General features: G+C 39.5%; 1 protein-coding gene across 1 annotated transcript in view; it reads left to right on the top strand.

The window, feature by feature from the left end:
- XRN1 (5'-3' exoribonuclease 1) overlaps positions 1-16,273 on the top strand; it is a 2,408,514-nt gene that overhangs the window by 1,576,505 nt on the left and 815,736 nt on the right. Inside the window, exon 30 of the mRNA XM_044071018.1 lies at positions 212-245. Coding sequence (XP_043926953.1) covers positions 212-245 — 34 coding nt within the window. The remainder of the gene's footprint in view (positions 1-211; positions 246-16,273) is intronic.

Genomic DNA, 16,273 nt, shown 5'->3' with positions numbered 1-16,273 from the left:
AAGCACTAAAAAGACCTCATCATTCAATGCGCACAGTCAAAGAAGTGTAGTAGCCTTGATGCCAGATGCCACTGTTTTTTTCTGTCTTAGATGCAGAGTTCATTTTGACAAATTCAGCTTGACAAGAAATCCTCATTGCTCACTACTTTCAGTATGTTTGGCAGGTACAGATTTTTGAGAATGGCATTTGGAATAAATTTTGCAAGTGTAGTCTTTCAGTGTGCAGTGGAGCAAATTTTTTCTGGGTATCCTTGTGCTATTATAGTAGAAGACATAGGTAATGGTGAAGCGGAGCATGACAGAAACCTCAGAAAAGTTCTGGAAAGAGCACGTCAAATGAATCTTAAGCTCAGTCCATAGAAATGCAAATTCAGGCTACAGAAAGCTATTTATGTTGGTCATTTCTGTACTAGTTCAGGCTTACAACCAGACCCTTCAGAGCAAACAGCCATTCTCGAGATGCCAGCTCCAGAAAATGTTTAAGCCCTGTAACTTTTTCTTGGCATGGTTAACTACCTAGGCAAGTTTATTTCAGATTTGAGACAACTTTCAGCACTGCTTAGCGAGCTGACACGTAAAGATGTATACTGGTCTTATTTAGAGCAACAGCAGAGAGCATTTGATGTCCTGACAGGGAATTGCTAGTCCACCTACTCTCAGATACTATGATGATCACAAACCAGTTACACTTTCCTGTGATGCTTCGAAATTTGGTCTTGGTGCAGTCATTTTACAAGAGGGGTCAACCTGTTGCCTACGTAACGAGAACTCTTATCCAAACTGAGATGCAGTATGCCTATATCAAGAAAGAGATTTTGGCAATTGTGTTTGCATATTCAAAGATGTTCATCATGTTACCCTGCTGCAGTCATCACACTTGGGTTATCTTGCCATCAGGCTGTCCTGCAGTCGGCCTGAGTTCCAAAGTCTTGGTCCGGCGTCTGTTGCTGTCGCTTCTTCCCTGATGTCAGTGCACCAGGGGTATATAAGAGGCATCCAACGCCATTTTCTTCAGTCTTTCTTGCCACGCGGTGCCCGAAGCAGAAGCAGTTCGCAAGTGCCAGTCGGCAGACACCTGAGATTTTCAAATCGAATTTCAGTCCGAAGTCTTCAATAAAGCTAAGTACCCCGTTGGGGAACCTTTTCTTGCCTCAGTCTGATGTCAGAAAAAGTTAACAATTGCATTTCTTGTGGGAAGCAAATACCTCATAAGGACTTCCATTCTTATTGTATTCCTTGCCTAGGCCCAGACCACGATGTCACAGGTTTGTCAGTTTTGTGCTAGGTTTAATAAACAAACTATCAAACGGCGATTTGACTTCGCATGACATTACTTTGGTAGGAAATTTAAATATATCATGCCGTTAGAGCAGCCGACGACTGGCATGCATAATAAACGCAAGGATAAAGACAGGCAGCCTAGTAACAAGCCAGACTCCGAGGCCTCTGCTGGGCCTGTCGCCGGTTCTCCGTTTTTCAGTGAGGCGCCTATGCAGCCCCTGACGACCGCAGAATTGGAACGCCAGACAGCTGCAGATTCTCAAGCAGAGTGTACTAGGCTGTCGCAGCCATCTTCATTAGGCCCTTCTGACACCGGAGCAGAAGGAGATCCCGGTGCAGTAGAAACATCCTCGGTTGCAGAAGGTGTCTTAAGACCGTCTACACTCACCATTAAATCTTATGCTAAGCTTAAAACTCCATTAAAACCAAAAAAGGCTGTACATCAGTCTACAGTTCAAGGCCCCGTGCCTAAGAACCAGATGCTTAAGATGGCTGAAGATTTGATTACCCTAATCAGGGGTTCCCATCCCCCTCCAGATAAAAGACCAAGACAAGAGGAGGATTATGCTTCCTCTGACCAGGTTTCAATTTCCTCAGATTCTTCTAAGGAACAGGATTACACTTTTCCCCCTTATGAAAATTCTGATGCTGAAGACTCTATTCCCTCAGCATCTCCCCCTGAAGACTACTCCTTTGGGGAAACTTTACATACCATGAGGGAACATTTCCACTGGGAAGGCCAGGACTACTCTGATTCTAAGAAAAGGCTCCGAGAGTTCCTTTTACTACCCCAGCACAGACCACTTGCTATCCCTCCAGTTTTAGACATTGTGGATGATGTTTACTTGGAGTCTAGTCTAAATCCAGACACTCTACCTCCTGCTCCAGCCAAACCAGACAGGTACTACAGAGTACCTGACTCTCACAAATTCCTTTATAAAAGCCCTGTGGCTGACCCAGAAACAATTTCCCAGGGTCCCAAAGGGGCTAAAGTTTCTATGGCTAAAAATCCTGTGCCCTCTGAAAGGGATTCCCGAGCCCTAGATAGATGGGGAAAGAAGATATACACCTCAGCTACTCTTGCATTTGTCAAACACCTTCTAAGTTGCCTAGGGTCCACAGTAAACGAAAAGAAATCAAAACTAGTGCCCTCACAAAACATAATATTCCTGGGTGCCAGCTTAAATACAACGACCCAGATGGCTTATCTCACGCCAGGCAAGCAACAACAGCTGAATCAATACTTCAAAATAATGGCAACAAAGACCCAACTCCCTGCAAGAAAAATTCTGCAGGCCTTGGGATTCATGGCATCTTGCATACTACTAATACCATTTGCAAAACTGCATATGAGGAAATTACAATGGTACCTGAAAAGCATATGGACTCAGCACAGCCACAGCTTGGAAACAATGATACCACTCATTCCCTGCCTTCAACAGGAGTTTCTATGGTGGGCCACAGGCATGTCACCTCAATAAGGGTCAGCCTTTCGCCTTACCCACAGCCAGGCAAACTATGACAACAGATGCATCGGACTATGCCTGGGGAGCACACATGGCAGGACAGTGCATTCAGGGCAAATGGACTACAGATCAAAGGCATCTGCATATCAATAAAAAGAAATGCTAACAGTACAGAATGCCCTAACAGCTTTCAAGGACCTCTTACACCCAGGGCAACTAATAATAAAGACGGACAATACCACAGTAATGTGGTACATAAACAAGCAAGGGGGCACACATTCCTACCCTCTATGCAGGCAAGCAATGACCTTGTGGAACACAGCACTGTCTTACCAGGTTCAATTACAAGCACAATTCCTGCCAGGAAAGAAAAACACATTGGCAGACGACCTAAGCAGAATCATCATGGATCCCCACGAGTGGAAACTAGATCCACAAGTATTTGCAATGATAACTCAAAAATGGGGACGCCCAGACATAGAGCTGTTTGCCAAGCCCCAAAACTACCAACTTCAAAAATTTTGCACAAGGACATTCCATCCACAAGCTTGGAAACTGGACACCCTCTCATTCAGTTGGAAAACATTAACAGTGTATGCCTTTCCTCCACTGCCTCTTCTAACAAAGGTACTGCTGAAAGTCAGATTAGAGATGCCACAAATGATACTCATTGCACCAGACTGGCCACGCCAGCACTGGTATCCAATTCCAAGGAACATGGACCATGGCCCACCATGGATTTTTCCACAAATTCCTCACCTGCTCTCACAGCGAGACAGTCAGATTCTACACAGCCAGCTCAAGACTTTAAACCTGGCTGCATGGTAAATTACCTAAACAACCAGCCAACACCTCTATCCAAAGCTGTTATGGATGTCATTCTGGAGGCCAGGAGGCCCAGCACCAGGAAAACCTATTCAGACAAATGGAAAAGATTTTGCACCTGGAACCAGGCTAAAGGCCAAAATCCCCTTGATCCAAACATTCCTCAAATACTACAATATTTAACTGAGATGTTACACAAAGGACTTTCCTTTTCATTTATTAAGATCCACGCCTCAGCAATTTCAGCTCATTACAACACGGTCCTCCTTTATTTTCACATCCACTCCTAAGACATTACCTCTATATTCTAAGACCAGAGCTGGTTTTGCCACTGCTCTTTTGCAGGGCCTACTAGATTCTTCTAACCCTGTTTAATTCCACCACCCATCCTTAGCTTTGGGATTCAACCCAAGTGTGATGACTGCAGCAAGGTAACACGATGAACATAGTACAGTTTTGTACCTACCATAAATGTAGATGTTCAAGTGTTCACCCTGCTGCAGTCCAGGTTACCCTCCCTCCATCCCCTCTGAACTAGCTGGACTTATCTATACCACTCTATCCTATACAACCTCTGTGGTGTATTTGCTTGTACCTGAAGGTATTCTTTTATTTTTATATGTACTTTTTATATATAGCTATATATATATATATATATATATATATATATACTGCCTACCTATTGGGGGCACCTGACATCTGGGGCAAGAAAAACTGAAGAAAATGGCATCGGATGCCTCTTATATACCCCTGGCGCACTGACGTCAGGGAAGAAGCGACAGCAACCGACACCGGACCAAGACTTTAGAACTCAGGCCGACTGTGGGACCGCCTGACGGCAGGATAACCCAAGTGTGATGACTGCAGCAGGGTGAACAGTCGAACATCTACATTTATGGTAGGTACAAAACTGTACTTTCCATGATTGTTTATGGTAGGCCTATCCAGATCAAAACAGACAAACCAACCTCTAGTCACTATCTTGAGAAATCGTCCCACAAGCAGTATGCAGACAATGAGAGCCAGTGAGCCCTGAAATATTCCAGTGTGTGCTTTAAATCAAGCCGACACGTCCAGTTCAGTACAATTCAGTAAAGGGATGCTTTCTTTATTCAGACAAACAAGAAGGTATAAGCGCTTTCGTTCCAGAAATAAAAGCAGGAACTTCATCAGATTACTCGACAAAGCTGAGTTGCTATGGCAATTACGACTTGATGCCACTCATTGGCCAGGCTTAAATGACAGCCTTTTCCATAAGCAGTCTGCTTAAATTGAGGGCTCTTGAGAGGTGAAACATTCCCTTTAGATATGGATGTGGTACAAAAATGTTTTCGTACCTGTTGTATGTATACGTACATGACATTTATTCCTAATGGATTTTTAACTGTATGCATATTTTACTTATATGTTTTATATACATATATATTTTTTCAAAAGCATCTTAAAAGCACTTTTATATATACACATATTTACATATTTATTCTTGTTTTTATAATACATAGTTTAGGGTGTTGACATTTGCGCAATCAGTTTTTATATGTATTTTTAAATATTTAAATATTTTTATATTTTGATATTTTTACTGTTTTGCGCTTAAACATTTATGTGTAGTGTTTCAGACTTCTCTTCCAGAAGACTGTTTCAGACTTGGCAGTGGTTTTCACTAATCCAGGAAGTGATGTCATGTAAGATTTCCTATTTAAAACAATTTACTTCCTTAATTTCCTTGTATCTGATGAAGTCCCTGCTTTTATTTTTGGAACGAAAGTGCTTCTACCTTCTTGTTTGTCTGAATAAAGAAAGCATTCTTGTACTGAATTGTACTGAACTGGACGTGTTGGCTTGATTTAAAGCAAACATTGGAATATTTCAGGGCTCACTGGCTCTCATTGTATGCATACTGCTTGTGCAACGATTTTTTTTGGTGGTTTGTGCATTTTTTTCATTTTTTACTAGTATTTTGGATTGTCACAGCAGATGGAGGCAGAGCAACAAAACCCTGGACTGGATTCCAGTCATGAAAATGAATCTACGCAAATTCGAAGCAGTTTGGGTGAGCTTACTGTTCTCATCCAACAGCTCAATCAACGGATGGAACGCCTGAAGCAATTTTCACTTTCACAGATGTCACTTCGCCCTTTTCCAAGTACATCTGCACAATGTACATCTACTGAGGACATCAGAAACCTGAATATTAACAACAGCAGCATTTTGGCAGCACATCTGAGTTCCGGACCTTCATTAAACACCACAGAGGCCATTGTGAATACAAACGGAACTGCAACAAGCACTATCTCTAATAATGTAAGTGTTAACAAACATAATCTGTCTGAATGGCTTAAAAGTAATTCATGTTTTAATCAGAACCAGAGTACAGTGAACTGAGTCTCTTAATGAACGGCATTCTGATTTAGATCGTATTTTACTGAAAATTTAAAAATTGCAGATGGAGAATGCATACTTTAGTGAGTGCATTAAGTTAAAAATAGTTCCCAAAGGCCTGCGTGTCTGGCGTTTCCCGACTGGACTAGTTGCTAATTCTGGTTTCCACAATGAACTTTTGGCCTTTTTTGATAAATGGGGTCTAGAATACATGGAAATGCTGGTAAAACATAATGAAATGAGTATTGTTGAACTGAGTCAGGAAGTAAAGACTTTGAATGAACTTATTACTAATGACCCTGGGTTCAACACTAACAAGTTTGACTACAACAGGATTTCCAGTTCTATTGATGAGCAAATGACTTATCAAAAACAGAAAAAAATAAAAGCTCATCAGGGATGAGAGGGACCCCCCCACCCCCCCCTCACAAAAATGGCATCTAAAGAAACCCCCACATCAAACCAATGAAGTTGCAACTAACATGGACATCGAAATTGATCAATGGATGAACATTTTTTAGGGGAAGAAAACTTTCCCTAATTAAGATAGTCAGAACGCCTCATGAATCAGTGGGGGGGGGGTGCAAACTTTCAGAACAATCATTTTTAAGCCCACTGCACAGAGAGGCAATGGCCGAGTGAATGGGAAACCACTATCGTCCATGGAGGGGGAGGAGACAATAGAGACTGATATTTCATCACAGTCTATACCTGACATTGTTCGAGGGGAAAGTTCTCCAACTTTACATATTGACCTCAACAGTACTGGAGACTTTAAAGTTTACAATTATACTGACATTTCCTTGAATGTAACTACATGTGACCTCTTGGCAAAAGGTTTTATGTTTGTTCCTAGTCAATACTTAAACACTGTTGATATGAGGAAATTGAATTTACAGGTTTTGTTTCAAGGGGTAGAACAGGTATGTCAACCACTCAAGGTGTCCAGTTCTTACAATCCCCCCACCCATCCTATTTTAGCATCTTTTGAGAGAGTTTGTGAACTCTATATTAGAAATCTGGGTAACAGGTTTAGAAACAATAGTTTCAGTAGTAATTTAACTAAAGAAGAGAGAGATGAGCTTAATTGTTTAAAACAACTATATGGCATCAGAATAATGAAACCAGATAAAGGGGGTGGGGTTGTCATTATGAGAACTGATGACTATATCAACAAAATGAAATCTATCTTGGAGACAGATACTTACTGTGAAAGTTCCTTAAATGAGTTAAATGACACATACACTAGAATAAGGGGGGTACATCCAGGACTTATTTATTGATGGTCTCATTTCAGTCCATGGACTACACTATCTAACAATGGAATTTCCAATGACTCCCACAATTTTTGGTTTACCATAACTCCATAAAAACATTCAACAACCACCCATGCGTTGCCATTGTTGATGCCCGGGGATCAGTCATGCACCCCTTAGCCAAATTTCTGGACACTGAACTGAAGAAGTTACTTTTGGATGAACCCCACTTATGTATTGATTCCTGGGACTTCTTAAGGAAAATCAGTAACACTTGTTTTAGGTCTGACTTTTTATTTATTACAATTGATGTAGTAGATTTATATTTTGTCATCCCACATTCCATCGGGGAGGAATGGTTTTGTGATTATTTGTTTTCTAAGGGAATACCCCAGGACAAAATCAATATGTATGAACAGATTTTGGATATGGTGCTGAGAAGCAACTTTATCTTGTTCGACAGTCAGTATTTACAAACACAAGGAATTGCTATGGGTTCAGCATGCGGGGGGGGGGGGGGGGCTGTATGTCAATAATGGTGATGCTGGAATGGGAAAAACGTACTTTGAAACAATCAACATATTTCCGATTCCGTCATACTTACATGAGGTATTTGGATAACATGTTTATTTTATGGGAAGGCCCTAGAGACCAAATTGTTGAATTCATTAACTATATTAACAACTCAACCTCTTTTTTGCGGTTCACATATAGTGTTAATGCATGTGAAATTTCCTATCTTGATGTTCTGTTAAAGAAAGATCTGGAACAACAGAGATTTGTGGCTGAAATTTTCAAAAAAGAAACCTATTCAAATAGTTTTCTGCATTTCGACAGCTGCCACCCATTCACTCAGAAATGTGCAGTTATTAAGGGGCAATTTGTGTGTGCAGCACGAATGGTGACAACTTGGATAAGTTTCACCAGAGAATGCTTTAACTTGAAGGAAATGTTCTTGAGAAGAGGTTATTACCCCCAATTTAATTGACTATATCATGAAGGAGGTTAGTGAGAAAAGACAATGTGGGTATTTTGCACCAATTTTGGGCACCCCTAATACTGACCATCCCAATTTGACGGGGTTGAACATAACTGAAACAGTCATGGACACTGTTGTGAATGACCAAACAATTGTCCATAACCAGGAAATATATAGGGGGCACCATTCCTGTGGGTCTGAAGTAACTAATTACCTTAAGAGTTTTTCAACTGTCTACTCAAATGACGCATACACTATTAAAGATATTCTGTGTAAGAATTGGAATTTGTTGAGTAGTGACAGAGAATTTTTTTAAATCTTAGGAGAAAAACCTGTGTGTTTTCAAGAAGGGCCTTAACTTGAAGAACATTTTCGAGCATAATAATGATGGAATCTATAGAAAGGGTCAGATGATTAAGTGAGGGGCATGTAAATTTTGCCCTTTCATTTTGGAAGTCAGTGAATGTGAAATTAATAGAACGAAAATAAAAATACCTGAGAAGGTGTAGTTTTACTGAAAGAGTGGTCTATTGTGCTTTATGTTCATTTCTTTTTCCCATGTTTTTATGTGGGTGAGACTGAATGTAAGCTTAAAAATAGGATCAGCGAGCACCTTAGTAATGTAAGGGATGCCAGTGAAGTGAATGCACTTGCTAGACACATTAGTGAGTACAACAATCACCAGTTCAAATTTGTAGTACTTGAAGTCCAAAAAAGACATAATAGGGGGGCAGCCTGGCCATATTTACTCGAAAAAGCCGAATTGCTATGGCAGTTACGACTTGATGCCACTCATTGGCCAGGCTTAAATGACAGCCTTTCCATAAGCAGTCTGCTTAAATTGAGGGCTCTTGAGAGGTGAAACATTCCTTTTAGATATGGATATGGTACAAAAATGTTTTCATACCTGTTATATGTATATGTACATGAAATGTCTTTATTTGTTCCTAATGGATTTTTAACTGTATGCATATTTTACTTGTATGTTTTTATATGCATATATATTTTTTCAAAAGCATCTTAAAAGCATTTTTATATATACACATACTTACATATTTATTCTTGTAATACATAGTTTAGGGTGTTGACATTTGCACAATCAGTTTTTATATGCATTTTTAAATATTTTTATATTTATACTGTTTTGTGCTGAAACATTTATGTGTAGTGTTTCAGACTTCTTTTCCAGATGACTGTCTCAGACTTGGGAGTGGTTTTCACTAATCCAGGAAATGATGTCATGTTTGTTTGTTTGTGTCTTTCGGCTTTTTCCCAGTTAGGGGTCGCCACAGCAGAACTCCGGTCTGCTAATGATTGGCAGTTGATTTTTACGTACCGGCTTGCCAGGCCTGACGCACAACCTTCAACGAAGGTGCGCCCATTCATGCATGTCTCCACACAGAAGACTCTCTAGCTGAGAATCGAACCGGACAGCGTCTTACTGTGAGGCGACAACGCTATGTCATGTAAGATTTACTATTTAAAACAGTTTACTTCCTTAATTTCCTTGTATCTGATGAAGTTCCTGCTTTTATTTTTGGAACGAAAGCGCTTATACCTTCGTGTTTGTCTGAATAAAGAAAGCATCCTTGTACTGAACTGGACATGTTGGCTTGATTTAAAGCATACATTGGAATATTTCAGGGCTCACTGGCTCTCATTGTCTGCATACTGCTTGTGCGATGATTTTTTTGGTGGTTTGTGCATTTTTTCGTCTTTTACTATCTTGAGAAAGCCTATGCATTCAGCACCAGCCAAACTGCAACATATGCTGTGATTGCAAAAATACAATTTCACTCTCCAGTCTTACACGCCTTTTATTTTTTATATTTATTACTTTTGGGTTTGTTGGTTCCACCACTTTCTCGTTTTTTAGATTTTATAATTTCACTCTTGTCTACAAGAAAGGGAAATTTCTTTGTCTTGCTGATACATTATCCAGATCGCCCAGAAAAACACCACAGAACAGCATAAGAATGAGAACCTTGATTTTTGACATCATAGAGGTGACATTTTTCTTCCACACTCCTTGATGAGCTAAGAGATCACACAGCCACAGATTGTTTTTCAAAGTTTCAACCACTTTATCAATCAAGGATGGCTGTCAAAGCAATCTATTTTACCTCAGAAAGTGCAACCTTATTTTCCATACAGATGAGATTTTGTCTGACAGTGGTATTATGAAAGGTTTGAAAGTAATTGTTCCAAAGTTCTTGCAACCTGAATACATTACTGTCTTGCATTGTGGTCACCCAGGAACCAACTTTACCAAAAGAAGGGTGAGAGGACTAGTGTTTCAGTCTTCTATGTCACTAGACATTGAGAGAGCACTTTCGTCTTGTTCTGTGTGTCATAGTACAAAGCCACATCAACAGAAGGAACCATTTCATCTAAACCTGATTCCAGAACTACCTTGGTTGACAGTAGCCACTGACATTTTCAAGTGGAATGGTCAACATTATTTGGTGTTACTCCACTTGGTTTGAGATTGACCTACTTCCTAACCTAGCATCCAATACTGTCATTAATAAGATAAGAAAAATAAATAAATCCACTGGAAACACCAAGCACAAATGAAAAGCTCAATTTATTCCAACGCAACACCACAGTTTTGCTATAAATAGGTTCCTCAGGCATAAAACAGACAGTGTCTAAAACGCATAAAAATGGTGTTTAAAATCACATGATCATTAAATTATTTGTTGCAAACGTTGCAATAAAGGTTTTAGAGAGAGAGACATTCAACAAATGTGTGCTTTTAACCTCAATGTCCATTTGTATTCTTCTATTTCTGTTTGTTGTACCAAATCACCCCCATAAAGAGAGACATCAATCTTGGATAAAACCATGAATTTAAAATAATGTAAAGGACCTAGATGTTGTATGTGTTTATATAAAGAATTTGTCAGCTTTTCTCTTTATTTCAAACTGAAGACTGCTAATACGTTCCTTCAATCTCGTTTGTTTTTCCTACATAATATGCTGCACACCCTAGATATATAGCCAAATAAACAAGATTTTGCTTATCACAGTTACCATAAGCATTGGTGTAAAACAATCTGTTTGTAACTAATGTATAAAAGTTCTACCTATGAGAATATTTGCACAATGTACACATTTATTGCAAGTAAAAGTGCCTTTTTTATTCATTTTAAAGCACATGTACTTTGGTGGTTCTTTATAACATATTTGTTTTAAATTATCACACTTTTTCAACCAAAAATGGGTTTATCACTTATTTTATTAGCATGTTCTGAAGTTGTAGTTAAGCTAGACCAATGTTTACTTACAATATGTTTAACTGTTTCAGTGTTCTGGTTATAGGTAAGCATAGAGCGAGTAGAGATTCATTTTTGATTTTGACCCTGAGTGATATTTATATGATCAGAGTATATAGACTTAGCATCAGTATATCTACTCTGAATAACCTGTTTTGTAAATTGTAGGGCTTTATTATAACTATAGCCCCTATTAGAAAATTCAGTAACCGTTTTAACTGTGTTGACATCTGTATATCATATTTGTGCAATCTAGCTATTTGCTTAGTCTGGTTTTCCATAATATTACCAAAACCATGATCACTTGATTTTTTAACACCATTTATGTGTTTTAGACACTGTCGTTTTATGCCTGAGGAAGCTATTTATAGTGAAACCCGTGGTGTGGCGTTGGAATAAATTGAACTTTTTATTTGTGCTTGGTGTTTCCAGTGGATTTATTTATTTTTCTTGACTGCTGTTTATTTCCACTGGATTTGTCATTGGTTCTGCTTTATTTATTGTGTGTTCTTACTAAGATGAAGCGTCATTTTGTAGTTAATGGGTAGTATGCACAAAGTTATTTCTGACAGTGGCACACAGTTTACAACCCAACAGTTCAAAAGATTTGCTGAAGAATAGGACTTTACTCATGTCACAAGTAGCCCTGAATACCTGCAGTCAAATATGTTGGCAGAACATGCAGTTCAAAGTGCAAAACAGTTAAAAGAGAAGTCAAAACAAGATAATAGTGATGTTTTCTTGAATCTCTTGAATTTCAGAAATGTTCCTCGTGATAAACATATTGGTTCACCTGCCCAGAGACTTCTGTCGAGGCAAACCAGAACCACATTACCAATCAGTAGTCAATTGGCAATGTTCCATGTGTTAAAACCAACAGGTCAGTGAAAGCCAATCTGTTGAAGAAACGCTTAACCCAAAAGTCCTACTCCAATAAAACCAGCAAACCACTCAATCCATTATGAGAAGGAGAAGTGGTAAGGATGCAAACATCCAGAGGTTATGATCGGATTGGAGTCGTGAAGAATATTTGTTCAGAGCTGAGATTGTACATTGTGGAATCACAAGGAGCAAACTTTAGGTGGAATCGGAAGCATTTAATATTGGTGTCCGAGACTATACCACAGCACATAGCCTGTGAGAAAGACTCTTTATCTCAGACCGAGTCGTCTGGTGTCCAGTTCCAGAGAATATTTCTATTACGAATTGTTCACCGAAAACTGCCCCTGTTGTTAAATTTGGTACAGATTGTTGTTACGAGATATGGTTGTACCTCTAAACCCTGTAACAGCTACAAGGCAACTTGGACATGAACATTTTTTTTGTTTCTAATGTCTATTGTAATGCATGTCTAACTCTAATATTGTTTTTATAAAAGGCAGTCTTTTTAAGAGAGAGGATGTAGATCAGTGTGTATGTATATCTCTTTAAGAAACTATCCTAGGACTTGCACAAGTGTATAAATACTGAGTACATGCTAGCCTGACTGCCATTTTGTAGTAAGCTGTTGTGATGTAATCATGTATGTATGCAAGGTCTGTCTGTTAGCCAGTTCGTTTGTATTTTATGATGATGCTATCCATCCTGATGTGTTTTTATGTATTAAAGCATCTAAACGAAATACCCCGCCTGCTTGTCATGTATGTTAGAGAAGGATGAGCGACACCACCTTTCTCTTCTGTAATTTTAAGGTTATTATTGTCTTCTTTATGGTGTGTTAAGATATGTATGTTACTGTTACTTTTTACTTATAATGGGCCTGATCAGTTAATTCAGTTTGTTTTATTTTGCATTATCTGTGTGTCTTCTTTTTGGTAATCATTTAGAAATCTTTGTACAATTCAAAACTTACTTTTTGTGGTACATTTTGATTACACTCTTGCATTACTTTTATACTGATTGTTTCACTATTGAAGTTTTACTGTTAGTGCATTTTTGTTAAACATGAAAAGAGATACTTTTAGGAATCGTGTAGCATTCTTTTAAGATTCTTGAGTAACAAACCTGTATCCCTCAGTATACTAAATGCATTCTTTAGTATACTAAGATGTAGGTTTGTTATTAGATACTTAACCAGTAGTTTAGGCAGTAAATTGACGTGTCAAATGTGTTTGCAATTACACATTTTACTTTGTGTGGTATGTTTGTAATTATAAATGCCCTTCATACAAGGCTCTGTGGAAGTCTTCATCAGTGGGATATCCTGCCTAGAGGTAGCCCAGCAAATGGCTTGACTTCCAGAGTTGTATCTTCCCCAAGTGGCTTCAACTGGCTCTTCCCCACTCGGATGTCCGGACATCAGTGGTATAAAAGGGTTGCCAGCTGACACAATCTTCAGATTTTTCTTGCTGCAGACTTTGGTACAATCACATGGTGTGTGCAAATGTCATCAGTCTTGGTGGTTCAGCCAGCTTCTGGAGAAGAGTAATTACACTAAAGGGAATTTTTTTTTTGTTTTTGTATTGTGCTGTACTACTGATGGTACTGTTAGTGTTGGATTGTGATTGTTATTGAAGTAGTATGAACAAAAATGTAGAACACAGCACCACAGCAAACCAATAAAAAGCAGATGGCAAAAAGCAGTGTAAAATCCAAATATATTTTTATTCGAACACAAGTGAGCAGTTTCGCGATGAAATCGCTTCTTCAGACCATATAGCAGGAATTGCTTTACCATGTTGTTGAAGTAACTGAAACAAGAAACTGTTGCGTTGATTGTGGCAAACAAATTTAACATAAATTGTTAGTTTCATGGTTTATTCTGCCATAGGCCTTGAGCATAACATAGACAGCTGTCTGCACTGTGCTAGGTTCACTCCAAGGGCAAAGAAGAAGAAAGTAAAGTCTTTCCAGGAGTTCACTTCTCACAGGAAAGCACACACATGCTGCTGTACTGCTCTGGCATTGGGGAAGGCCTCTGAAATCCACCCTGAGAAGTGTAAACACTCAGGAAAAGCAATATCAGGAGAAATAAGGAAACAAAGACAGTTTGAGTGATGCCAACAAAGCCAATGTCTGTTTTCATCTGATTCAACTATGGGACTGTGTTTGACCCAGATGTAAATCAGATGACATGGAACTGTTATTGCTGTTAAATTTGGATCAAAAGTTATGTATTCATCTGTTTTTTGTTCGATACGACTGTGGGTTGTCAGATTTTACCAGATCTGACCTTGGCACCAATCCTGAAGCTTTTCAGTTCCAGGGCTTTGACTCCTCCCCTCCCCATAACTCCCTGGCCTCCATCCTTCTACCTTGGATCTCATTTGCCACCTGAAGTGTTTGGGTGTGCATCTGTAGGCCCTTCTTTTTCATATCCTTTGTAGTACTTTCTCCAACTTCTCCCTTAAGTGTTACTCTCTGAAGTTTATTAAACTGTTTTAAAAAAAAATTCTTGGGTAGATTAGGTGTGTTTTTTTCTAATAAATCTACTTAGAAAATAGAATTTTCTGTTTCATAGTTACAAGTATTTCATAGACTTTTGTAGGACTGTTTACCTTAGAGTTGTATTTGTCATCTAATTGCATAGACAAGTTTAGCCATCCAATAATGTATGTGTGTGTCACACCCATTTTACCTTTTCTTTCATGGCTGACGAGATTTAAAAAGTGCATGGTGTGTGGGCATAACCTGCGCCCCCAGGTCCCACACACTGCCTGTGTTTATTGTTTAGGTGTGGGTCATTTTGATGCCTTTTGTGAAGTCTCTGTTTTTCTTTGCTCAAACTTTACAAACTAGATGTGAAAAACTAATTGTTGAGATACTCCTTCCTCCCCAGACATGGTCTACCACCCCTGCTTCATCATCTATTTCATCTCCTAGAATCAAGGACAGGAAATCCAGGAAGAAACCAGATGCAGATAAGGAAAACCCTAAGGTGAAGTCAAAAGAAAAAAGGGAGTCTGAGAAGTACTGCAAGAGGTCTGCAGATTCTTCTCTGTCTTCAGAATCGGATCCAAAAGTACAGAGGTTATTGGAGCTGACAGTTTATCTGTGCCGTACATGTCTGACTCTGCCCTATTTCTCACCAGAACCACTCAGCCCCAGACTTCACTCTAGTAAGTGCTGCTCCAGGCCACCGCCGGTGGTGGTGTCATCACGGTCTTCAAGGATTTTGATCACACAGGCCATCAACAGAATGATGAGAAAATTTCTCAGGGCACAAATACAGCTTGGTGTTCACTCAGTACAGTCCTTTATGCTCTTTTCCAGTACCTATTTGCCCACTGACTGCAGGAGTGTTGGTCCCGATCTGCCCCAGAGCACCTTTGTTGGAGCCGATAGCTCAGGTACCTTCAGCACAAACTGGTTCCCTTCTTTCTGGTCTGAAGTGTTCAGATCCAAAAGAGTCATGGAGCCGAAGGTTTGGTGTCTAGGCTTGGGTGTATGGTTAGACTCCAGAACTGTCAGAGCCTTCTCTTCCTTTCAGGGCTTTGGCACTAGATAGCTCAGTGCCAAGATCATTATCGGGGTTGAGACCCATCAGTTCTAAGGTTTCCATTCTGTCCGAGGTCAGGAGGGAGCCAACAAAGCCAATGGCTTCTTCAGCCTTTGAGGCTTTCCATTGGATACTGTCAATTCAAGGGAAAAGTTGCTCTATTTAAGGTCGGTGCCCTCCAAACCTCAGCTTGGATCAGTTTCTCATCTTTCTATCAGACAGAGACGGTCAAGTCACACAGGCTTGCCAGGTTTCCAGCTGTGATAGCTTTGTCTGATTCTTAATCCTCTGATATTCTCCCTCAGGTGCTTCATAAAGACATGCAGACAGAAGCACCTAGACTCTTCACCTGAGTCTGTCACGGAAGA

The sequence above is a fragment of the Protopterus annectens genome, chromosome 5.part0, assembly GCF_019279795.1.
Source record: "Protopterus annectens isolate FY-2018-M chromosome 5.part0, PAN1.0, whole genome shotgun sequence".
Taxonomy (NCBI): Eukaryota; Metazoa; Chordata; order Ceratodontiformes; family Protopteridae; genus Protopterus; species Protopterus annectens.
Note: the sequence above shows the minus strand (reverse complement) of the source record. Positions and strands in the feature narration are given on the sequence as shown.